Below are 26,682 nucleotides of genomic sequence, written 5' to 3' on the forward strand. Positions count from 1 at the left end.
TAACTCTCAGCATAAACGTAGAATTTTAGTTTGAATATAATATTTTCATATTTTATTCATGATTGAATATTTTTCTGCATAATACCTTTAAGAATTGCCATATTAAATTGGTTATTGTAATGTTACATATCTACTAAGCATTGACAAAAAATCACGGTTGATTTAAACTTAATACTAATGGACATCGTCTTATTTAATTACTATGTTAATATTAAAAAATCATATGAAAGATACTATGCAACATGACTTGTTGATTTATTGTTATTTCTTTAAATATATTGAGACTAATGTGTTGGTTAATTATTTCTTGTTAGCCTTAGAATTTAATAAAATATTATTATGCATGCATGTTTATCGACCTACCAGCCGATGCCCACGTCTGACTGAACAGTCAAAGGAAATATGTGGAGCCCGCGTCGACGTTTCTCGCGAAGTATGGTACATCGACACGCTCCCATAAAAGGGCTGTGATAAATCAGAGTTGAACCGAGTTCACATTTGACTGCCCAGTGTGGGACCCACGTCGAGGCGTTTTTTCGAGCAGGTAGTAGGTTGGGTCACGCGTGAAACGCTGGGAATAGTGGTCCGTTAACTGAAACGAACCCAGTTAACGCCGTAAGGATTAAAAGAGTCATTTCATCCTCTTCTGTTACGGACGAATTCGCGGAGTCCCCAACCGTGTCGTATATCTCACTTCGCGTCTTCGCCCCGTGCGAGCCCCTTTCTATTTCTTATTTCAAAAATAAACTCAATCTCCCTCCTCCTCTAGAAGACGACGGCGACGCGGCGGCGTTGGGGCGAAACCCTAGTTTGATCGGCGGCAACATTGCGCGATTTTGAAGCAGATTTTGAGGATAAGGAGGAGGAGAGGCGTCCGTATCTATACTTGCCATGGCGAGGAAGGGTTGCACCCGACGGGAGCTCTTGGACCGGTGGAGCGCGATCCAGGAGGAGCTCGATGGGGACGATCCTTCCCCCTCGAGGGAGCGCCGGATCCTGCGAACTAAGGAGGAGTGGTACTATTCGATCACCACCTGTCCCTCTTACTATATTGATTCCTTTTTCTCTTAGTTCTATGAATAGACATATATTATACGGTTGTAATTCTTGGAATGGTGATCGAAGGTAGGAGTTCTCTAGGAGTGGAAATTCTTTATTTCTTCAATTGCTTTCATCGCATGTTCCATATTTCCGTCTCTGCGCACCTGTGCGTTTAATTAGTGGAAAGGGACTTTTAACCTATAATAGTTGTTGGATGCCAACGTGGGTCGCTTCTTTTGCCTAAATTTACTTGGTAGCACGCTTTGCCTGGCTACAAATGGAAATATGAAATAGAGTTGGGTTAAAATTTGAAATGTGAGATTTACTGTATTCTTGTCTGACCTTCTATGAGCATGAGCTATAATCGAATAGTTTAGGAAATGACAACTTGAATTTTTGTTGTCTTGCTTTATCGCTTAGGACACCAGATGTACCAAATTTTTTACTATAAAGTTATGAATAATTATATTTCTATAGCTGCATATTGGTTTATTAGAGGTATCTATCAATGTCAAACAACTAGAAATTTTGGCACAATATGATATATGGGAGCTTAGTCCTCCACCCTAAGGTTGATGTGTTCTGATTCTTCTTTATGTTTGGCTTTATTTAATTTCCACTCCATTACTCAAATGATTGATTTGTATAGCCGAAGATGGATGTTTGTGTGAAAAGAATACACGTACTGTTGTTTGGTACACTCACATCTGGATATTGGCCGGTTATTAATAACTCCTATGGTTTATCAATCTATAATAACCTTATAATTCAGAAAGCACTTTGTTAAAGCTGGAGTTGTATTTGAGCCCTCCAGAATCATTTCTGTTTGGAAATTTCTGGAAGAGTAAGTCGAGGGAGTATATTGTAATTATCATTGTGTAATAATGAATTTTCTTTTCATTTACCTTTCAGATTGCCTGTGGCTATCCTACTCAGTATAGAATAATAACTGGTCAGCTGCATATGTTGTTGAGTCCTAGGTACTATAAGTTTTATTTATTTTTTAGAAGTGGAAAGGTCAACCAAGAGTTGAACTTAATGGTTTTTATATTTGATCATGGCAAAATTATTAAAAGTTGATTACACATGCTATGTTTTACTATTTCATTAGATATCGTGAGGATTGTCATTAGTTTATTGTCGGTAAAACTGTCACTACAGCCTAAAATAAAGAGTCACTCTGTATCTAAAAATTCTGTTATAATAGTATAAGGTCAATGATGCTTTTTCAACTGATCATGTGCAAAAACTATTATTTTAAGGTAGAAAATATTACAAGGGTAATTTCTTTTGGCTTTTGCGTTGGTATGATTTATATTAAATTACTATTTTTGCATGCATTATTTTTATGATTTCATTGTTCAGAGTTCCATAATTGCAAATGGCTGACACTAGACAGTTTGTAGATCACTTATGCCTTTCTAAAATATTGTCATGTTTGGTATTTGTTATTTGATAACCAGATTACATCATTCTCTATGTATGACTTCCTAATTATCTTTTGCAGGTTTTCAGATTCCTTCAACTTTTTGGTTGATTTACCAGCGGAAAATCATATCTGGTGTGACTACTCAGACTTAATGGGACCTCTTTTGGAGACATTCCATAACTTTTTCAGAGATACAAATTCTGTATCACCTCTTAAGCTTTTGTGGAAGCGGGTTTCTCGAGAACTGGGGCATTGCACACAATGTATATGTCAGCATCATCAGGCTCAAGAATATTACAATGTTGAATATGAAACAGATTCTGTTGATCCTCTACTGACAGTATTGCACCGTCTAGACGAAGAGAGGGTAACAGAACATCTTAAAGATATTAATACGCGAATTCGCTGCAAGGAGTATGATCCAGAATCTCATGGGACAGAAGTTGTTAGCGTGATGTTTGAAGTATGTTAACTATAACTTTATCCTTGATAAGCACTTTTGGAACTATTAATTGCATGAATGGTCATTTGCTTCTCTCCTTGCTGCTTATCGTTAATGTTATCAAAGTTTGCCTAATAATTATCCAAGAGCTATGTTCACATATTTTGGCCACTGAACAAGGTTGGCATTGGTATTTGTGGCATTGATTAATAGTCAAGTATAGTTTACCACCTGCTATCTCTAATCATGCATTGAACTCCATGTAATGAGTCTGTAACATCACATTTCCTCAGTTATGATTTTCTCTCAAGATATGTCCAAAAGTCTTTTGCATGACATATTTATTTTACCTGATTTGACATGCAGGTTATGTAGCGTATTTAATATTCCATTTATTTATTTATTCTATTTTTTGGCTTTTTCTTCACGATGCCAACTAGTGAAGTTCCTCCTTTGTTCATTGTAAAGTCATTTTACTTTTTTAAATTACATAAATATAATAACTAGTCATATTTTTCCACTGCAGGTGCTAATGTTTCCTATCTTATTGGATGACCAATCACTTGTTAATGAGTTTCAGTTCTTTATTGAAGCTGTTGATGAGTCTCATGAAGTTACTCTCTCAAGCAATCAACAGTATCCAGTAATTTTCTTATGAAATTTGTAATTCTTCTTCGCTGCATTGCCGCCTTGTTGTTTCTTTGTCTATTATTTTGATGGGAGTATGTTTCCATGTCATATTTTTTTTAATTGCTTTTTTACTCAGACAAATGGTTGTCCTCTATAGGGAATATATGCTCTACTTTTTCTTAAAGGTGGGCGGGCAAGGGCAGTTGGATTTCGTCTAGCTGGATGCATGGGGAAACTGAGGTACCTTTTTTGCCCCAATTTTTGAATTATCCATTCAAATTGTTAATTGGTATACTGATGGTCTAGTTAAAGGTTTCTGTTAGCGGAAACATAAGACTGAATGAGGACAGGTGGCTACAATGTATCTGCATTCCTGATATGGCCATTATTTCAAGCAAAAGCATGTGTCTTAGCCTAGTTTTGGGTACAACCATGGTACATAAATGTTTCAGGTGTTTTTTTTCTGAGAAGTCGAGCTGAAGTAGAAACAATAAAGGACAATCTAAGATTCTTTTAAAAAAAAACCAAAATAAGAATATTGATGTGATGTACTAGATTATGGATATTGCTGAAAACCTGAATATTCTAGTAACACGTGGAAGGATGGTATTCTATGTAATATGTATACTATGGCTAGTATTTTTAGACAGGCAGCTCAGAGTTATCCTAGACAAAACACATATATTTGCTTGTTAATTACTATCTTTCATGATGGCTAATAGTAGATGGAGGATCAACATTCTTACATGCAGTATTGAAGTTTAAACTGCAATTCTACTTTCGTTTGTTCCTGGAAACTTCTTTATTGTATATTACTAGGTATTTCAGCAAAAAATTACATCTGAAAGATGATGAGATGACATCAATTTTGTTCTGCCAGATCCAAATTGTGACCTGTGACCTGTTTTGAACTGAATTTCATAGCGGGTTTTATAAAAATTACAAGCATCCTGACATATTCAATATCATTATGGTGTTTCATCTTCTTAACTATATAGATTCCTTGTCTAGTTCAATAGTATTAGGTAATTTGTGCTTCTTTATGCCCTTGTCTATTAGCTCTCCTATTTGGCATCATAATGAATGAACTGTGTTTTCACTTCGCTATGTGTTCCTTTTTATGCTAGTGACTCACAGTTATCATTTGGAGCTCATTTCAAATAACTTTCTTTATTACAATTTTTTAGGAGAGCAACAGATCTGGAGCCCTTGCAACCTTTGTTGAGGAAATATATTGGCTTTCTTGAAGCAGAGATTTTACCATCAACTTCAGAAGTGTTAAGACCAAGAGTGCAACTTGAGCGCATAAATGTATGGAACGGGATCAAGACATTGTATGTGAATTAATTCTTTGGATACTAAATTAAGGTTCCACCTAGATTTCTTACCTGTTGTCAAAGACACAAATATGTTGTTATGATTTCTTTTTGATGTGGAACCATTTAACGTATTGCACCTAACTGTAGACTTGGCTTTCTTGAGGCGGAAGCACTTGAAGATGGGATATTGGAGAAATATCCTGTTTTTCTGAGTTTTGTACTCAACCATGTCAGTGATGACACACCTGAATTCTCTTTTGCTGTTGCTTGTCTTAGGACATTATTTGAAATGCTTGGTGAGTGTTTGATTTTTTTCACGTTTAGTAACTTATTAGCTTGAGAAAGTAATTTGACTTATTTTTATATCTAGGATGTAAGCTATGGTTGAGAACAACATTATCACCCAGTATGATGCGCAACACGCTTTTGGGACAGTGCTTTCACACTCTCAATGAGAAAAGTCATAAAGATATATTTGATCTTTTTCTACCATTTTTGCAGGCTTGTCCATCTGTCATCCTTATATAAACGTTTAATTTCTAACAAGCTTCTTCATTTTTTTTAGTTATTTCAGTTTACTAATGCTTATTTTAAAATTCTTACTCCAGTCTCTTGAATCTTTGCAAGATGGTGAGCATGAAAAGCAACGAAGACATTTTCTTTATTTTCTCCTTCATCAAGTAACTCAAAGTAGAAACTTCAGCAATTTAATGCGAAAAAATGCTTGTAAGGTTAGCCGATCTATAAGATGGATGTGATTGTATTCGTTTTTTGTTGCATACATTCAATTATTTGTTCTAACATATTTATCATTCTTATTCATGTTAGTTGTTTTTTTTTTTTTCAGATTGCACTTCTCATCATCCAACGTGGCTATTCAATGAATCCTCCATGCCCACCTTTTGAATGTGCTCACATGTGGTAAGCAATTATAAAAAACTAAAAATTATGTTTCTTTGTTGGGTTAAGATCCATTTTAGCTTTTGTGGTTTTGGTTATGGACCTCTAAAAATATATAATATAATTAATAAATATAATTATTTAAAATTTAAAATAAAAATATATTATTAAATTAAGAAAATCTAAGATATAAAATCAAAATAATATATTATTAATCTAATAAATACAAATACTATTATTAGTATACTGTTAACAGTATACAGAAGGAGAAGAAGGAGTGTAAGGGGGTGCTGACTGAGAAAAGAGGAAACGACAGCGGCAGTGGGAGCGGGAGTGTAAGGAGGCAGCGGGAGCGGCGACAGCGGCAGCAGAAGCGGTGAGCGGCGACAGCGGCAATGGTAGCGAGCAGCAACAGCGGCGAGCAGCGGGAGCGGCAGCGGCAACGAGTAGGGTTAGGGTTGGGCAGCGACAGCTGATATCGGTGCTTTAGTTGGTTCGATTGAACCAACTAAAGCACCGGAGATCGAACCAGACTTAAAACACTGGTTCGGTCGCCTGGTTTAACCCAGGCGCTCACCCGAAGCGCCTAGCGCCTGGGCTCGAGCGAGCACCCAAGCGGCGCCTCTTTGAAGCGCGTCGCCTGGAAGTGAAGCGAGGCGCTCGGGCCTCGCCTTGCCTCGCCCGAGTGCCTTTTTAAATCACTGGTTTTATATAAAATGCAAGATATAAAATGCATTCCGAAACATCTTCGAATGCTTGGCATATAGGAGCTTGCTTTTAAGGACACCCATATTTGTTCCATCTGTGTCAGTTGCTAGTTTCTTTAATAGGTTTTTTTACTGCACAAAGAAAATAAATATTGTAACAATAACACCATTTTACTTATGTTTAATTCACTCTGACTACTAGTCTCCTATTTGTTTGACAGGGGGCCATCTTTGGTCAGCTCATTAAAGGATTCATCTCTTCATAGTTCTTTGCGTCAGCCAGCATTTGATCTCATCAATACCATTATAATTTCTGATGCCTCTGCTTTGATGTCTTTAAAATCAAAGTTCAATGATGCTTTCCACATTCGTGCAAACGTCCCACAAATATCGCTTGATGATGAAGATGATCAACTATTTTCTTACGATGTTGAAGAGAAGGATAATAGCTGTTGGAGTGAATTTGGTATCCAGAACAAGCTTACCTCTCTTGTATGTGCAGAATGGGCTTGTATTCCCATGTTATGGTTTGAAGCTTTAACTAAAGTAGACCCCTCTATGCTTCCTATATCTTTTTCCAAGGCTGTTTTCTGGGCTTTATCTCATATTTCATTATTAGAGTTTGGTTCCATCATAGAATTCTCATCCTCCATTGAAGAGTTCCTGTCATTAAATGCTAGAGAAATTTTGTCATCATTTGGGTGGGAAATCCCTACTGGATCAGATGATGGTGGTGATGGAAAGGAGTCCAGAAACTCTGTTAGGGCATCATCCATGGCTTCTTTCCTAACAAAAACACTCAAGAGGTTTTACCAATGCCTTCTACCATGAGAGTTTCATTACCAGCTTTGTTAATAATATCCTAATTGTGTGCCTTTGAAATAAAGTTTCTGCTTATTGATTTATTTTTTTGATCTACCTGGATTTTCTTTATGTTCAGCACCCAGTAATTTCTGAAACTTGACCTAGGCTTGCTGCCCACTTCGTATTGCAAATCGAGCAACATGAACTTCAGAAGCAGTGGACATGGGAACCAAGAATGGCAGAGAGCTTGATACTTTTGATTATAGATCCTGATGATGTAAGGATTTAAACTTTTCCTTTTAATTTCTGTGAGTGGTTCATTCATTAGGCTACTAGAGGTACATTTTAAGCTGAGGCATGCTGGTTCTGTGCTGGCATATTTATGATGGTTAGCACAGATCGGCATGAGGTGTGTGCCAACTGGTAGGGTCTCAATGCCTGGCAGGTGCTATTTTTGGCTCTTTTTTTGGCATTGCATGCTTTTTTTAAAAGTTACCTTGGTGATACAGTGTGTGTTTCTTGAATGGACAATCACCTAATCCATAATCAGAAGCTAGCAAATGAAACAAGGAAAAAACAATGGAAATTTATATGTTTCAGAGTATTAACCAAATCTGTTAACATTTACATTTTGTTTCAGAGCATAAGACAAGCTGATAGAGTGATCCTGGAACATGTTTCAAGGACACGGGGTCTGACTTCTGGACTTCAGTTTCTTTGCTCTAGTGCATCTTCTCTGTCTGCTATGTTTTCAGGGTTGAGATATGCATTACAACAGGTAAGCTCTGAAACACAGATTTTTAGAAAGTGGTACTGAAATTCCAGTTCAAATTGAATAGTCACTCCCATATTCTATATATTATAGCTTATTGGTTTATTTTCTTTGGTCTTCTTCAGTCATCCTTGTGTAACTTTACTCTCACAGTCTCACTTATTGTTGTTCTTCCTTGTTGTTAACACAACTCTTGCCTTAAAAAATAAAGAAATTAGACTAATCCGTATGAGTGTATATTGTATATTCTCTCCAAACTACAGGAGTGGTACTTTATAGCCAAGCAGAATGACTATTTATTCCACCAATAAAAAAATACTGAATGATTCTGGTAGTGGAACATGCAGGGTCCTCTTTATGAGTGGATGACTAGTGATAAGTGTCAATATCAGAGTAAGTTATCATGTGTGCTTGCAATTTCTTGAAAAAAATTCAAAGTTTGACGGGCTGTATTTTGATGTAAAAATTTTGATAGAACTTTGAAAATAACAATCAAAGTACTGTTATTATTCAAAATTGTCAATTCCTTTTCGGAAACGAGAATTTTCTACCGAAGTTTTATATAAACCTGGATCAGTGTGGCTATCAGTGACTTATATGATGTAGGAACTGCACCTAGCATACTGAGAATTGATGAATTCGGACCAGTTAGGATCTGATCTTATTTAATTCAGCAGGATTCATGAAATATTTCTTTCTTCGGGGATGAAAAAAAAAAAAAACAGAACCTGCAACAGAAGCAATTTTACAAATGGTAAAAAAAAAAGAAACAGCACAGATGACACTTGACAGATATCATATGTTGTCTGCACTAATTACAATTCTAAGAATCTGTTCATGGGTAGCCTGGATCATGGAGGTTAGAAATGGGTTATTTTTTTCTGGAGCCCACGTCACCAGGAAGATTTTCTATTTCACAGATTTCTTTTGCCTTTTATTGCATATGCAGGAACCCCTGGGCAAGGGTGTATGAGTTGCATTTGCTTGAGATGATTGTTACTAGGATAGAGAATACCTAATTCCATGGAGGCAATTGATTGCCTGCCCTAAGTATACGCTGGAGTATCTATTTTGATGAGTATTTTATGCATGTAAAAAATCTTTAATTATATTTCTTTTCTAATGTTCTGGATAAATATTGGTTACCTGTTATTGAAGAGTTGGAGAGGAGGTGATTGTTGGGTGCAGTCCTCAGGCAGTTATGTTATCTACAGGAAAGTGTAGTCCACTGGTGTTTTGAACAAACTAATGCATTAAGACCGTCCAATTGTGTTTGAGTTTTGTAATTTTTCTTGTTTGATGTTGGACTCTCTTTTCATTCACATGATTTATTTCTTTGTTAGCTCTCTGATAGTGGTATCAGATTCCTGTAGGACAGATTTATTTCTTAAATAGTACTCTGTTCTGCATGACGCATCTTTAATTTATTTGTTTGATGATAAACACTTGTCTCTTTTTATTCTCACACTTATAACTAGTGTTTAATATCTCATGATTGCTCTTATACCTTTTGCCAGTTTTGTAAAACAGTATCAAGGATATGCTTCTTTAGACTGTATTGTAACTCTATCTTGTATAACAATTTAAGTTCTAGAGTTCAAACTTTTTTTTGGGTCATTTCCTCTGATTTTGCTCTTTTTGTACTGTTTATTTTGTTGACGGCCTACAATGATGCTCTGTGAATGATCTGCTTAGCTCCAAAGGGGAAAAAGCTTTTCAGTTTTTGTAAACGCCTTTATTCATATGTTCAATATCAGGTACCGGTTCATTTGCTCGTGACAAATTTTCATAATCTTCACCACTTATTTTTCATCCTGCGCAAAGTTTTAAAGGAAGTGGTTACTTCTGATAAAAAATCAGTTAAAATGGATACAAAATCTACAAATCCTTTATTCGAGGGGGGATTTTTGCATCAACCCTATTTTGAAAATTTGCCAGACCGACCACCTGCAAGCTCAGGAACCATAGTGGATATGAAATCTTGGGAGAAGTTTAGTTGCTTTCTATCAGCAGTTGTATGGCCAACAATTGTACAATGTCTAGAGGAAGGAAAGGAGCTTGTCAATAGCAAAAATTGTCAGGTATGACCATAGGATAAATCTGTTATTGTTGTTATTTCATGTCTACAATTCTAACTTGTTTGACTTTTTTCAATCGTCTGTTATTGAGGTGGCACGAGATGTGGTTGTCCATGATAGTGGAAGAAATAAGCTGCATTTTAATTATTTTATTTTGATTTTTGTAGCTTTTATGTGGATACTTTAAATTCAGTATACATTCTTCATCTTTTATTTTTTTGTTGCAGATGACATGTGTTCGATTGCTTGAGACTCTTCCTGTTGTTTATGAAAAACTCAGCTTCTCATTGTCTGAGTTGTCTGGCAATCTAGCATGCTTTACCCATGATATATTTGACTTAAAGTGGTTCTTGCGTTTGGTGGAGTGGGGGAGATCTTCTCTCATCGTTGTTAGTAGACACTGGAAGCAGTGCATTCTTTCTCTGGTGAACTATTTAAAAAGTTCACACACAATTAAGACATCTTGCAATCTTGGTGCTATTGAAGCAATTGTGTCGCATGGTTAGATTTTAATTTGGGTTACTCATTCACCTTATCCCCAACCCCCCAAATTGTGTGACACTTGCTTGTTCTTCTTTTACAGATACTGTAGCAGTTGATAAGCTGAAGGAGAAAGTGCTTCAACTTAAGATATCATTGGCTGAAGATGTTGTTCAATTTTATGATCAGAAAGTCCTGCGGCCAAAAACATTACTTTCTGAGCCTTCGTATGTGAAGAAAAGTTCTGTTTCAGAGACTTATGTCTGTAATGATCAAGTTTGCAGTGGGGCGACATTTCCACCTCAAACAATTGGGAACCAAGATGTTATTATTCTTTCAGATGATGAAATAGAAAAGAAGGTTTCCCGTGACTTAGTTATTACAGGGGCCTTACCAGATAACCATTTAGACACTACTTGTCTGTCAGAAGATGGATTGAAGAATGTTCCATCATTAAAATCTTCTGGGAACTCTCAGGTTCCTTCTCAAAGGGCAAATAAGGATGTGGTTATCAATAGCAGTGTGTCTTCGATGGTTGAGTCAGCTGTCTGTGAAGGCACAAGTAGTATGATTCTTCCAAAGAGCATAGAAACAGATGGAGTAAGTCAGTCATGTAATACAAGTGACATCGTCTCATCACTTAAAAAAGCCAAGTTATCTAGCCAACCTTTTCTTCATCAATTATCTTCTCAAAATTACTCTTTGGAACTAAGAAAAGATGATGCTGTCATCAAGGAGTTGATTCGTCAAGATGATGATGTCTTAGAGCGTGCCCTTGATAGATCTAGGCATGCAAAATTGCTGCCAGCAAAGCACAGCATCTCTGTACCTAAAAGGCAAATCGTTCAGCTTCAGTTGCCTACAAAAAATAAATTTGGTTCTCTTAATAAGACAGACTTGGGGGCTAGAAGACTTAAACCTCCAAAATTAGATGACTGGTATAGACCCATCTTAGAATTGGACTATTTTGTTCTTGCGGGATTAACCACTGATACTGAAGATGGAAAATCTGCTTTAACCAATTTAAGAGAGATACCTTTATGTTTTCAATCATCAAGCCATTATGTTGAGATTTTCCGGCCATTGGTATTGGAAGAATTTAAAGCGCAATTACATAGTTCATATATTGAAAATTCTGGGGATGACATGTCCTGTAGCAGCATATGCTTACTTTCAGTTGAAAGGGTAGATGATTTTCATCTGATTCGTGGCTGCCTTGATGGCACTGACACTGTTGCATCAAGAGTATGTGCTGAAAATGACTTAGTTTTGCTAACAAAGGAACCCCTACAAAATGCAGCCCAACATGTGCATGTACTTGGAAAGGTATTATTTGGATTTGCTCTTTTGCTATGATAATTAAGTTTTATGCCTAACAGGGTCTTGTAATTTGTTGGTTTCTATCTTAGGTGGAGAGGCGTGAGAAAAGTGATAAAAATCGATCAATAGTTCTTGTAATCAGGTTATATCTTCCAAGTAGTTCTTCACGCTTTAACAAAGCAAGAAGGCTACTTACAGAACGAAGTAAATGGTTTTCAAGTCGGATCATGAGTATGACCCCTCAACTTCGGGAGTTTCAGGCTCTTTCCTCACTACATGACATCCCTATGCTTCCGATCATCCTAAATCCAGTCAATCATTCTGCTGGACATCTTGCATCTAAGAAGGTTCAACTGGATAAGCTTTCTCGGTACATGCAGAAAATGTTTATATCATCATATAATGGCAGTCAGATTCAAGCTATTAGCACTGCCATTGGGTCATCGGAACCCAAGAAGACCTTAGAACTTTCCCTCATACAGGGTCCTCCAGGTTTGAAAAATTCTCATCTCTATTGATGTCAACAAAGTTGCACTTGTTGGAATAATTTGCACTATACAGTTTAAAGTTTTACTATGCAGGAACTGGCAAAACTAGAACTATTGTTGCTATAGTAAGTGCATGGCTTGCTTTACAAAAAGTTCATAAGAGCCACTGTTTTAAAACTCCAAGCGCTCATTCAATACATGACAAGAATGAATCTAGTCATTCAAAAGGACTTATTAGTCAGTCTGCTGCATTGGCAAGAGCTTGGCAGGATGCAGCCTTTGCTAAACAACTGATGAAGGATGCAGAAAAAGATTCTTCTGTACCAACAGAACGTCCTTCACGAGGAAGAATTCTTATCTGTGCGCAGTCAAATGCTGCTGTCGATGAATTGGTATCCAGAATCAGTGAGGGACTTTATGGGAGTGATGGGAAGGTATACAAATCTTATCTAGTGCGGGTTGGAAATTCAAGAACAGTTCATCCTCGTTCACTACCCTTTTTCATCGATACACTTGTTGAACAACGTTTGGCAGAAGAAATGAACAACCAAATCAGCGGAAAAAATGATAAAGATGTAGAATCTTCTAGTTCACTTCGTGCAAAACTTGAAAAGGTTGTAGACAATATAAGATTATATGAATCTAAGCGTGCTAAGATAGAAGAAAATGAAATGAACATCAATAACAAGCCTTCCCAGAAAGGTGATCCACTAGAAATTTCTGATGCTGCAATCGGTGCAAAGCTCAATATTTTGTATGGACAGAAGAAGGCAATTTGTGCTGATCTTGCGACTGCTCAGGCCCGAGAAAGGAAAGTTTCTGAGGAAAGTAGGTCCCTCAGGCATAAAATTCGAAAATCTATCCTCAAGGAGGCAGAAATTGTGGTTACAACTCTTAGTGGGTGTGGTGGTGATATATATGGTGTTTGCTCTGAATCTGCTTCCAGTAATAGATATGGAAAATTTTCTGAACAGAACTTGTTTGATATTGTTATTATTGATGAGGCAGCCCAAGTATGTTTATAGTGTAGTATTTTTTTTTTACTTCTTTATTGTGGCTGACTGAAATGATGAAAATTTTCTGTTGGAATTTACTACTATAGGCTCTTGAACCAGCAACACTAATTCCGCTTCAGCTTCTCAAGTCAAATGGAACCAAGTGTATAATGGTAATGATGTTCGTCATGTTGTATATTTCTCATTGTAGAATTCTGATTACACTTTCAACCTGGTTAATGAGCTTTCATTTTGAAGGTTGGCGATCCCAAGCAGCTTCCTGCTACTGTGCTCTCTAATGTTGCGAGCAAATTTCTCTATGAGTGCAGTATGTTTGAGCGATTACAGAGAGCTGGTCACCCCGTAATAATGTTAAATGAACAGGTAAGGATGGGTTCATGAAAACAATAAGTCTGTAGCTTTACAACTACTTGTTATCATGACATATTAATGGCTATATTAATATTTAATTTATATAATCATTTTTCTCAGTTGACATCTGTTAACATATTCATATATTCTAAAGGTAAATAAATCTTAAAAATGCCATTGAATTTTTCTAATATTCATATAATATCCCTTTTGTCATATTCAAAGCATAATATTGTTTGGTCTGTGATTGTGAATGTATATAAGAGAGTTCTTGTGTGTCAAAGACACTTATTTCTTATATGATGTTGAGTGGTATCTTTATTTTTTTAATGATCACTGGCTAATGTTTAATAACTAGAAGTATTGCTTAACGAAGTTTAACACATGCATGCTACTAGCATAAACTTATAGATACAAACTAATGCTGTTTTTATGTATTTGTTGTTCAACTAAAGTTATTTTGAGGGCATATTTATTTTATTTCCTGGCATGACTCTGTGATTTGCATTTTTATGCAGTATCGCATGCATCCTGAGATATGCAGATTTCCATCAATGCACTTTTATGAGAACAAGTTACTAAATGGTGCTGAGATGGAAGGCAGGTCAGCTTTATTCCATGAGAATTGTTGTCTTGGTCCCTACATGTTCTTCGATATTGTTGATGGTCATGAACATCATGGAAAGAATTCTGGTTCTGTATCCCTTTATAATGAGGCTGAGGTTGAGGTAGCAGTTGAAATATTGAAATTCTTAAAGAAAAGGTATACATGCTTCTCCTAATTCTTTGAGAAGATCTCATGGTAAATTATGCAGACAGTGATTTTTTGTCATTTTTTGGTTTTTTTTATTTTTGAGTTAGATACCCATCAGAGTTCACATCTCGAAGAATAGGGATCGTAACACCTTATCGGAGTCAGCTTTCATTGTTACGTTCACGTTTTTCCATGGCATTTCAGTCAGATGTTGTATCTGAAATAGAATTTAACACTATTGATGGTTTTCAAGGGCGTGAAGTAGATATTTTAGTACTATCAACTGTGAGAGCTTCTGGTTCTGGTTCTGAACTACCTAAATCTAATTCAAAAGGTATTGGATTTGTTGCGGATGCGAGACGCATGAATGTTGCTTTAACACGAGCAAAAATTTCTTTGTGGATAGTAGGTAATGCCAGGACACTGCAAAGAAATGTCAATTGGGCTGCTCTTATTGAGAATTCTAAAGAGAGAAATTTATTCCGGTCATTTGTTAGGCCATATAGTCATGTCTTTGCTAAAAATTTATCCTCATACAGTGAAAGCATAGACTCTTCAAAGTTGGCTTCACGTTCTACTCACCGAAAGCATAGTGAAAGGGATAACAATGTGGGCTGTGGAACACACGAGGCCAGAACCAATGCCAAAACAGGCAGCAAAATAAAGAGCAAGCTTGGTAGGAATCTAGACATACAAACTAGCAGCAATTCACGTGATAGTGGCTTGACAAGTTCTATTGGGTCTCCAAACTTAGGAGGCAGTTCTCTTTCAGCTGGTGAATCACCATTGCAGGTACATGCATGCTCCAAGGATATTATCTCCAAGAAAGCTTCTAGAAAGAACAAAACAAAGAAGCCTCAGAAGCAACATGAAGAGTCAGCTCATACTGAGAATATATTGCAGGAACAACCAACTTGTGATAGACTCAAAGACGAAACTAATGGCAATGTACCTTTGGAAATGGATTCTTCTATTGGATGTTTGATAAAGAAGGCAACAGCTGCTCGGAGATTTTCTGAACATGCTCCATCTAGTACTTCAAGTCAAAGTTCAAATTCTCCATCTTCAAGGGAAACAAAACAGTTAACCAGTAAGATGGCCAAGATTAGTTCTTCTGATACACAGGAGCCCAAAGATTTAATTGCACGGAGGAAACGACAACGAGAAGACATTGAGGCTCTGCTACCTTCAGCTCTTATATCTTCAAAGAAGCCTGGTGCCTCATGAAAACCTACTTCTATGAAGAAGCCATTTTCATGTACTGCATAAGGCAGCTTCAGATTGCAGAGATGGTTTAGGCAAGTTTTATGCTCATATTAGGGTGTTTTTGCACCAGATTTTCTTTTTCCTTTGCAGAATCTCTTAGTTGGATTCATTTGGATATCTTTCTCTTATATCACCTTGTTGCTTATACCATATATTTTATAGCTGTTTTTTTTTAAAAGCAAACAAAAATAAATATCTTGATCAGATTTAACTTATTAAAAGTTAGTTATTATTGTGATTATCAGGTTTTTTGGTTTTAGAAATGTTTTCGAAGGTTTGGTCGGTTGTTAACCGTAGAGCATCTGTACCACACTGGAAAAAAGTTCTATCTCTATTCAAGTGACTTGTGATGGAATTAGTCCAATCCACCTATACTCCTGTTGTCTTCTTGAGTTTTACATGGTGAACTTGTTTTTTCAATCTTGGACTTGTTATATTGAATATTACTTTTTTAGTTTTGAATTTCTTATTTTAAACGTCAGAACTTTGCATGTGATTGTTGTATAATATGAGGACATTTTTTTTTCCTTGTAAATTCTGATAGTCATAAGAAATGCTTTAATGTTCTTCTGTATCTATTTTTTAATTCTTAAATGCTTGTAAACAATAGGAGAATTTCATAATACATTGTATGTTGCGTACCCAATTGCACCATACGAAAAAAGAAATTAAATCTGCTTCTTTAGTTTTATCATGTTTTTTATAATGCAAGACATCTTTTAATTTCTTCAAACTACTTGATTGCACAGAGTGCCATTATATTCTTGGTCATTTTTTGAGAAGATAAAGGTTTTTATTAATGAGTGATGGCAATTTTATACTTATTGTTAGGAAATCTTGGGAGCAACATCACATACGTAGCGGAAGAATAGAAAACAAAATCTCAAATTCCCTAAAATATGTTCGTCGTCGTGCTAATATTGATGCACAAAATCCGCGAAATAGAAAATCACGTGTGAGATAGATTGAGTTATCTAGAGAGATCGTATATCCCTGAATCCCTACAAATCTTTAGGAGAGGGTGAAGGAGGTCAAGCACTCTTATTTCTAGCGGTGATCCACAAAGCAGGGCTACGATGACGCTCCTCAAAACTCTAGGCCTGCTCTGAGGTGGAGAGGGGGAGGAGAATAGGAGAGGCAACCAAAATGCTCTATGAACCACTGGTTCTCTCCTATTTATTAATGTCCCATGTCAACTTAACCCTAATAGACCTTGCCATATTGGGTATTGGATCTAATTCCAACTACCCAAGCCTCTTAGATTAGTATATCTCTATCTAATAATTTCTCATGGGCTCTTATTGGATCTCATCCATAGGATCCAATAATTCAGAGGCTTATTGGATATCCAATAAGATAGGGGCTTCGGCGGATATCTTATATCCGAACCTCTACGTATCGCAACACCTACCATATGTGTGTGACCCTCTAGGCCCAATATCGAGCTGGTCGTGAGTCATACATGTCAGAACTCATTCTAGCTTAGTAAATTATTATCTCCATAATAATTCACTTGACTCATCGATTGCTGACGTATTAGGTCACTACGCCTCAGTCCCCAGACGATATAGGGGAATCCAATCCATTGGACCTGTCTGTCCTCAGTTATCGTGTACCTAGAGTCCTTCGTCCATCTAATATCCCAGAGATCGTATATCGGGCATGGTGCTATCAGACCAAAACGATTTCTACTCAAGTCTCTCTCTAATCAGATTCTCCCAGAAAACTCTTTCTTTCTCAATCTGAATGACAATGGCTAGGGATTTGTCTGAGCAAGAACACATGTGACGTTCCTCTCATGACACCGAGAGTGGATGATTCTCTATCGACACTCAATAGCCCTTGTAAGGTTGACTACTGATCTGGGACATCCAAACATATAAGTCCGGTATCAAAGAGTAGAGCACTCATACATGACATCCTTGGTGTCTCAAGTCTAAGGACCAGATACACCACTGGGACTACGAAATCGTTATCTGACAATAAAGCATCATTAACCATTTAGCATTCCGTAAGCGGATCAATTTGTGAACTCATTCCCCAATGAGCACCTGTATTGTATCTTTAGTGTCCTCACACGAGCAGCTATGAGACCAACTGCATCCATCATATCGAGGGGTATACAATACACCAGTCTGTTCGGTTATCTCGATGTCCCTCTCGAGTAACCTATGACCGGGATTATTTAGGATCTGTGTTTAAAGACGAATCGGTCTCATTATCGTGATCTCATCACAATTCGATTCCCATTACACAGATCTAAGGAAATCATTATATATATATATATAATAACAAGCAATATAAAGTGATACATGCCAAATTATAATAAGCAAAAAGACTACGTGTCAAGTCACACGTGTCATCACTCACGTGATTGGCTTGCAGGGCACATATGATTAGCACTTATGAATCTTTTCAGATGTTTGATGATTAGTTTCAAAGGACAGAGATGGATGCAGTCATATTATCTTGTACTTTACCATAGTTACCAGGATGACAAATATTAACTCAGAAAACAGACACATAAGCATGAACAAAGAAACAACAGCTATGGATTTTTGAAAGTAGAAAACAGATAATATATATCAAAGTAGATAAAATAATGCATGGAAATCATCTTAATATATACATTTAGTTGCTAGTCTAAAATATACTTGTCTTTTGGTGATCCAACTCATCATGTATCAAGAAGCATTTATAGTTGCATATATAAAAGAGAGAGAGAGGATGCTTTTTTAACATATGGAGTGCATGCCATATAAATAAAAATAGTGTACTTGTACGACATTTTTCCCTTCGAATTAATGCCCTTTTATCCTCTCTTTGATGATTGCTATTATATCTAGCTTTCAGAAGTACAATGGCATGATTATATTTTGCTCTTGACGAGTAGTCTGAATTGACAACATGCTTAGGGACCTTTGGTTGCTTTTGTGTAGAGTGGTAGTGCCTCCTTCTAGTAGTTTGTGAGCCCTTCCATTTTACACAACTATCAAATATTTGTTATTTAGAATCAAGGAATTCAAACCTGGAACGGTTCATATTGATCAGTACTTATCGGAAACGCATCAAAATGCGGACCACTCTTTACCCACAGGTCAGTCAATCTTTTTTAATCTAAACCATGCCTTTAGGGAATACATTGACAGAAATCTTTTCTTACATGTAGCTACTCCTCGGAGTTCACTCGTTGCGCCACCCTCGCCCATCACCTGTTGCTGGCTACCTCGATAATCTCTTCATGCTTCCTTCCTTCTCTAGCCTTCCCTTTTACTTCTTCTTTCTTCACCCATCCCCCCAAACTAGTTAACACTGTTGTATTACATACCAACATACTATGTGTAGATATGTGTACATGGACCAGATCCATACTAGTTAGACTGATATGGGCCTGATAATCGAAATTGAATTCCTTGTTTAGAAGTCCTGTAATAAATTGGGCCACACTACCATTTTTCCTACAAACACTGTAAGACATATTCATTTGCTAATTTTTATCTTCGTGAGAATATGAAGTTAGTAGTAAACTGGTTCCAGAGGTAACTATGATCACCGCACATGCAAATTCAATCGCGACCACATAAACAGTCTTCATTAGCATGTAAATGCAGACTTATATATTTTATATTTTTCCTGCTAATAACTTTTCTTTGTTAGATTTTATTATTAAAATACTTTGTACATGATAAATATAATTATTGCTAAATCTTTTACCCATTTCCTATACCACTTAATCAGTTGTTTACTTGTGTATAAATGTCATGCCATAAATTATTAATTTGGTTATTGCACCTTACTATATAAACTAGATTATGTTTTCGTTTTTTAATTTATATATTGTTTTGACATTTAAATATATCGTTTTCTCTAAGTGCTTTCCTAAACATTGGTCCTAAGGTTAGCAGCTGATTTAAGCTATGTTAACCGAGGTTCGCTTTATCGATCTGTACCGGTATACCGACCAGCCATCGGTACAGTACGTATGGAAGTGTATTGACATACCCTATGTCAATACGCTTGGGCGTAACGATATGATAAAATTATTAAAAATAGCTTAAAAACTTCTTAAAAATAGAAAAAAAATTGGATTAGGGTTCTTAAGTTGGAAATAAAAATAAATTTAGTATAATTTTAGCAAAAATAATCTAAATTATGACAGAATAGTGATATCTTCTTTAGGTTTTTCAAAGTAATTTTATAGTACATTACGAACCTTCCTTCCATTAATATTGAATTATCTAGAAAGAAATGATTTGAATTATTAGATTATCTTTTAAACAACTTAAACTTTAAGATTCAAATGAATTAAGTAATCAATCAATGAATATACCTGATTTTACATTAAAAAGAACGATAAGACTCCGTAAGTGGTGGATTGAGGTCCGCGATTCTATGTATCTGTATTTTAATTTGATATATTTGTCGGACCCAATCTTGAAAATGATCCCACGACATAGTATACTGAGACACCGTATGTCATTGGTGTATTCATATGGTTATGGTTGTAGTCTGATTGTCATGAATCGTATGTGTCCAAGGCAACTCTTGGGGCAAGGATGATTGTGCCATGTATTGGTGCGGAGCATGGAGAATGTCAGAGATTATACTTTCGTGATTGATTTGCTGCTTTGTTTCATAAGATCGATCATCATACTAATGCTCGGAGAAGTATGATCAACTATCATCGTATTACTGTTGGTTGCAAGATTCTCCATAATATGATGGTTGTGAATATGATGAGCTTCACTCTGTGTTTACGTTGTGTAGGCTTTAAAATCATCCACTGCCTCCTCCTTTCGTGTATAAACTTGACCAATACCTCATTGAGCTCCATGATTTGAATCTTGGGTGACGTGTAAAATATTGCTCCTCAGTCCATGCTCCACCTTTAAATTGTGTAGATGAGACTATCGATTCTCTAGCATTGCCACCATCATCGGTTGAGTCACTACTGTCCATGTCGCTACTGTCTCTGGACCTAGCGCTCATCGCCCGACTTAATTCTTTCCATTTGTGCTACTGATGCAACTACCTTCTCCTTTGCCTTTGCCTTTGTATATTGGGCTGACGACTATGACGGACGAAAGGGTTTAAAAGCCCTTTCCTATGGTTCAAACGGTCAAATTGACCGTTGAAAATAGGGCAATTTGAGCCCTTGATCTATAACGGTCGAAATATGACCGTTATTGATCGATACAGGTCGGTAACAATCGGATTTCAATCGTTACCGACTGATACACATCTGGTATCGCCCAATACAGGGTCATGTAATGGGTATCGCTCGGTAGAGGGCGATCCATATACCGGTCTCCTGTCGGACTTGTGTATACCACCCATATGAGCGGTACAGCTCGGTACGATGAACCCTGATTGCAACTGATATAGGTAACATTTTATAAACATTGCTTGTTGACAAACTTCCAACTGCACAACAATAGCGCCATAAGGTCCCAAATATCTGGTTGGCTACATGGATGTTCTCCCACCATCAAGCCATCGGGTTTCTATTTGGTTTTAATAAATATTTCTCTGGTTATTCCCCGTCGTATCTTCTCGTTCAATAGACTTCTCTATAAAATTGTCATGTGAGCATTTCTTCGCATGTTTCTCCCACAGATTTACTTTACTGCCATTAAAAATGGGTTGAAGGTATTAGACAATGGAGTGTTAGTTCTGCAATTACCATAATTTATGGCTTTGGTATTTTTCCAGGAGGTTAGTACTTAGTACTCTATCTGGAATAGTTAGAGTTTGCTCTTCTTTTTTATCGCTTACTACTAAGTCACTAATTCCTCTTGTTCTTGGATCATATGTAAAATTGTCAATGGAACAATCATAAACTACATGTTTTGTCTTTGTACATGATGAAACTTGCACCTGGTTGTTGAGCATGCATGACTACTGGCCTGCGTATTTGGTCTTCTAACAACAACAATAATAAAAAGCTGAAATGTTCCGAACATAATTTTGCTTTTAACCAGTTGGTAATTATCATGACTATACACAATCTCTCGATGAATATTTTCTTGCAAGAAATGGGCCAGTTTGTTTCCTTTTTTTTTGAAGTTCTATAGCAACTCTTTTCCAATCTGAAGTCTCTTGTAATATTGGAACATCTAAGAAATGTTCTTCATCATTCTGACATTGTACCATGCTCTGGATTTATGACAGCTCGTACTTGCACTCCAAACATTGAGGCAAAGAGGCAACTGAGAAGCACTTCTATTCACTAATACAACATGCACCTTAATGGATGTAAAGAAGCACTTCTTGGTTGACGAGTAACTACACCAGAATGTCCAATTGCATGATGCAGTGATTGGGAGATGGTAAGAATTTTTTGGAGCTTCTCTCTCATTGATAAGGTGCTTTTTAGGCTTTCTGGTTCTCTAGTTTGATTCATTTTTTAAAGTATTTTTGACCTTTGTATATAAGCTATATCCGTGTCTTACATATTCTGAAAAACATAAAATTTTGTAGACTATCAGGGGTCTGATTTTCTACTTCATGCAAGAGTGGGCAATATGCAAACCATTCTATTGCATCTTTTGGCTTTTGTCTATATGCTAATGTACATGTAAATACTGAACTGAGTGGCTGAAAGCTCCATCACATTGCTTTGTTTGGGAAAAAATACTTTTTCTATTTTTGCTGGCATTATTCAAGATCGACATTGTAAAAGTTGTGTATCCATTCAGGTATGTTAAATTAATTCTCTGTATTGATGTTTTTTCATCATTAAATTCCTCCTAACAGCATGCAAATCTGTGTGCAAGGGTAATATTTTCCAGAGAATCTACTATATTGTCAGAGTTTTACCTGGAGGTCATGTTTAACTTGCCTTATGCAAGTTCATTGAAAAGTATGGTTTTGAATGAGCTGCCTGAATTAGTATGAGCGTGGAATATATGTTTTCCTTAAATTTATGATCTGTGGTTCCTGATTTGTTTTCTGCGGTTGCTCTATGATTCTTCAACCCTCATTATATACTTATGATCTGCGTACTGCATGCATTCCTTACTCCCACTTAAATCTGTTCTTGGTTCATCCTTTTTATATTTTCATTGGTGTCAAATTTTGTTTCTCCAAGCTTTCCATTTATTTGACTTGTACTTCTGTCTTGTCTGTTACACAGTGGGATATCTATCTCTTATGGCGTACTTACAGTGTCATTCTGTTACCTTGTTGACTAAGCTACTTTACATGATGTCTTTTGCATACATTGTAGAACTTTCTGTTAGTATATTGCAGCAACCATTTAGCCTATGTAACGATTAGTCTGCGATGATATGATCCAATGGCTATTCTGTCATAAAAGAAACATCGATGTAGTTTTACATTTAGTTCAGTGTAGAATTAAGTAGGCCATGAAGGATCACGAAGAATGGGAATTGCACTTTGCTGTATCTTTTGGTATATAATGGAGCTGATTATTGGCCTTCGTTTTCTAATGAAGCCTTGCTCCATTCAGGTGTTCACTCAACTGAGTTGTTGTCTCTACTTAAATGCCACTTGAGCTACTAAGCTTTATCATTTTTCTTGGAGTTTCAGTATGCTGTTTTTATCTGCCTGATATCTCTCATTGCTAGCGTTGCTTTTTAAAGATTGCCAAAATTATGGATAATTTTTTTGAATATTTCATCTCGTTTTTCCAACCTGTCTTTTCACTGCAAACTCAATTAGTGGGCATAACTACATATTATTTGTTGAACGAGAAAGATTGACATCAGATTACTGAATTAATAGCAACCAGTGGATGACCTATGCTCTGTGCTGTTTGCTTGTAAGTTATTGAGATTAAGATACAATGTGTTGTGCACTTACTAAATCATTTTAAGAAATATTCGACAACTATCGGTTGGTAAATCTTACATCGTGCATTATGGGGGTTGCCTCATCAATTTAACCGTCGTTATCATATAACCTTGACCGTGGCAAACCTTTCCTTTTCCTTTTATTGTCTTGTTTATGATGGCAACTTTAAAGATTTGCAATGATAATATTGTAACTTTATATTTCGAGATTGATGTTATTTTGTAGTTATGTTAATTGTATTGCAACACTGATAGTGTAAAGGTACAATCTTACTACTTCCGCTCATGAACCAAGTCGTATTTAGTTATGTAATGCACTCATTGTTTGTCTTGGCTTTAGTTACGTCTTTGTTGCCATAGAGTAGCAACATTTCAAATCACAAGACAAACTTAATGAGACTAGCCTTTTTTCCGTTCGGAAATTTGAAGTGGTGACTTTAGATGTATATTAAGCAGTGAACAAAGCTGCTTCCTACTGGTATGCAATATGTTGTCTCATTAATGTCATCTGGCCTCTGAGAACTTAAATGAATTTTCTTTTCAGTCTCTTCTGCGGAAAAAGATAGGGTACAACTATGATCACTTCATTCCTAGTCTTATGTACCTTTCTTTTCCTCTTGACTTTTAAGTCTCAGGAAATAGCACAGGTTTATTGACTCGATGCATTCATCACCTTGAGCTGTAACTTAATGCCGGCATTAAAATTAGAACCCAAATAGCTTTGTGCTCTAATGACTGTGCGGTGTTCGGGGATGCCTTCTTGCAAGATGGAATGTGGAAGAAAGTTGTCCCTCTAACGTGGAGCACGAAAATTTCAAACCAGATTAACAAGCAACATCATCTATTTTTTAGATTTTTTTATGTAAATTTTAAGTATATATATATATATTATGTTAAAAAATTATATTGACATCTTTATAGTCACGAAATTGAAATATTTAGATTTATTTATTCTAATGTCGTTGAGAGCTGCGAGTGATTATTACGGATGAGGGAAGTAATAACGAAAGATAAGCCTTTTCGTCATTCGACAACAATATTGATGCAGATGCATAGCAACACCACTTAGCAATTGCATCGGCGTTGACGTAAATACAAAGTGACATCGTTCAATAATTGCATCGATGTAGTTGTAGGGTGAGTCTCACATCATGCTGTCACTCTTCTCATCCACAATATCATTCACAATAGCCACTTGCAACTCTTAGTAATTTCGTTGTCCGTCATCATCGACGTTGTTCACCAACATCAGTTAGAACATTAAAATTATTTTTTTTATCATTATTTTTATGTTTTCGTTGATAAAATTGATAATATTATAGTAAATAGATGTAGATGTTTTATTTTTATAACTATATAAATGTAAATATAATTTTTTAAAATATAGGATCAAAATACTAAGGATAACTAACTACGTGAGCTAATATAATTAATCGTGTATATATAGCTTAGACTTTTCATGTCATTGGTCATTGTCTCGCTCAATTTTTTCAATTATCGTATACATCATGAATATTGTCGTAGGTGGTTTACTCAACAACGTCTTCTCGTTCGTTCGTATATGAATCATCTTAATTCAGTTAAACCTGAGATTATCCTTCGTTTATTTGGTTTATTTTTTTTATATCAATTTTGACTCATTTATATCAAATATTGTTCAATACAAACTGTTTTTAAGGAATTAAAGTCATAATGGAATTAATGAAGACTAACAAATAATGACGATCGAACCTCAATATAACTAACTCAAAAAGCCTAAACTTCAAAGTTATAGATCAAACAAATGTGTTTCATCTCGTTAATACACACATAGAGAATGAGAATCTCCACGGTCGTAGCATGAAATTTTCAAAAATTAGATTAAAAATTAACGATACTTTATATTTATTTATTTTTTACATTATTTGTGTCGAGCAGTTCTTCTTTTTTCCAATCTTAAAAAAAAAATACAAAACCAGTGTCACTGAACCTGGATGATCCACCCGCGTTCAATTGTAGTTTCTTAATCCATAACCACTGCTCTTTTCCAAATATACGCAAGCAAACAAGTGTCATTGCACCTCGACGATCCAATTCGCTCTGCCTCGAGTTCAATCGAATAACACGAATATAAATCCAAATATCCATTAATTTTCGGGTTTGGATTCATCGTATATTCTCAAACCATAACCAATGACCTTTGGTCCCTGGAATTTTTATCTATCGGAGTCGGTTCGAGTCTTAAGTAAATCCGACCCGATACTGACGGATCCCAGGGTGATATCCGACCGCTTGATTGTACTGTGGACATCACCCTGATGGATCTCCGGGTGATTCAGTCGGTCCGCGTGGATGCATACCCCTCAAGCGAATCTCTCCCTTTCTTGATTCCCTCTCGCCTTCGAACGCTCTGCAACACAACAAATACAACTCCCTCTCTTTCCGCCCTATAAAACCACCCCCCAAACCCCCAAACGAGTTCCTCACCTTCTTCCTCCTTCCACTTCGAAGCTGAATCGAGTGTGCGGTGCCATTAAGCGAAAATGTTGACTATACGAGAGATCGTGCAGCTGAAGCAGGTGATTCGGCAGTGGCGGCAGCGGCTGTCCTGTCAACCAGGGGAAGTGGCGACGGTCCCCGCTGGGTACGTGCCGCTGTACGTCGGGCTGGAAGGGAAGCGCTTCGTGGTGCCGGCCCGGTTCTTGAAATTGCCGGTCTTCGTGGAGCTACTGAAGCGGGCGGAGGTGGAGTACGGGTTTGAGCAGGCCGGCGGCCTCGCCATCCCCTGCGACTCGGACTTCTTCCAGTGGGTCGTGGAGGCGCTCCGCCGAAACCAGGCCTCGTTCGGGCGGCTCAGCTTCGACGAGCTCCACGACCTCTTCTCCCGCCACTGCGACGCCGGCCCCTGCAATGCCACCACCCCCGCGGCTTGAGTTTGATTGTTGTTCGTTATGCATTGTTGTTATGTGTCTTCTTTTCCTTTTACAGGGAAATGTAATGATAGATATGCCAATTAAATGATGGAAGGAAAAAATAAAACAAGGGAGTGTATAGTGGTAAATCCATCCATGAGATCCTAAACATCGAGACTG

At 36.7% G+C, this 26,682-nt stretch overlaps 2 protein-coding genes across 3 annotated transcripts; both read left to right on the plus strand.

Annotated features, from left to right (window-relative positions):
* The first annotated feature begins 682 nt into the window (after positions 1-682).
* On the plus strand, positions 683-22,518 carry LOC135625575 (uncharacterized). Of its 2 annotated transcripts, XM_065130555.1 has the most exons (22): positions 684-1,016; positions 2,549-2,933; positions 3,439-3,555; positions 3,700-3,782; positions 4,730-4,876; positions 5,009-5,157; positions 5,232-5,362; positions 5,470-5,592; positions 5,709-5,782; positions 6,690-7,274; positions 7,438-7,549; positions 7,913-8,050; positions 9,802-10,125; positions 10,350-10,623; positions 10,706-11,928; positions 12,012-12,414; positions 12,504-13,423; positions 13,513-13,578; positions 13,664-13,789; positions 14,296-14,540; positions 14,639-15,829; positions 21,969-22,518. In XM_065130555.1, the coding sequence occupies exons 1-21, from the start codon at positions 892-894 to the stop codon at positions 15,756-15,758; spliced, it is 6,870 nt and encodes a 2,289-aa protein (XP_064986627.1). In that variant the 5' UTR covers positions 684-891; the 3' UTR covers positions 15,759-15,829; positions 21,969-22,518. The 2 variants fall into 2 exon arrangements, with proteins under 2 accessions (XP_064986628.1, XP_064986627.1); XM_065130556.1 differs by lacking the exon at positions 14,639-15,829 and having other exon boundaries at positions 683-1,016.
* A 3,615-nt stretch (positions 22,519-26,133) lies between these two features.
* Positions 26,134-26,523, plus strand: LOC103970010 (auxin-responsive protein SAUR71-like). The gene has a single exon (XM_009383635.3). It carries the CDS (start codon positions 26,134-26,136, stop codon positions 26,521-26,523), a length of 390 nt encoding a protein of 129 aa, XP_009381910.2.
* The last annotated feature ends 159 nt before the right edge of the window (positions 26,524-26,682 follow it).

The sequence above is a fragment of the Musa acuminata genome, chromosome BXJ2-10 (assembly GCF_036884655.1).
Source record: "Musa acuminata AAA Group cultivar baxijiao chromosome BXJ2-10, Cavendish_Baxijiao_AAA, whole genome shotgun sequence".
Lineage (NCBI taxonomy): Eukaryota > Viridiplantae > Streptophyta > Magnoliopsida > Zingiberales > Musaceae > Musa > Musa acuminata.

Bases quoted from the DNA above. Each gene is read 5' to 3' on its own strand.
- LOC135625575 (XM_065130555.1), top strand. From the start codon at position 892: ATGGCGAGGAAGGGTTGCACCCGACGGGAGCTCTTGGACCGGTGGAGC. The intron at 7,275-7,437 runs GTTTTACCAATG...AACTTGACCTAG, and splicing joins CTAACAAAAACACTCAAGAG to GCTTGCTGCCCACTTCGTAT. The intron at 13,424-13,512 runs GTATGTTTATAG...TTACTACTATAG, and splicing joins TTATTGATGAGGCAGCCCAA to GCTCTTGAACCAGCAACACT.
- LOC103970010 (XM_009383635.3), top strand. From the start codon at position 26,134: ATGTTGACTATACGAGAGATCGTGCAGCTGAAGCAGGTGATTCGGCAG.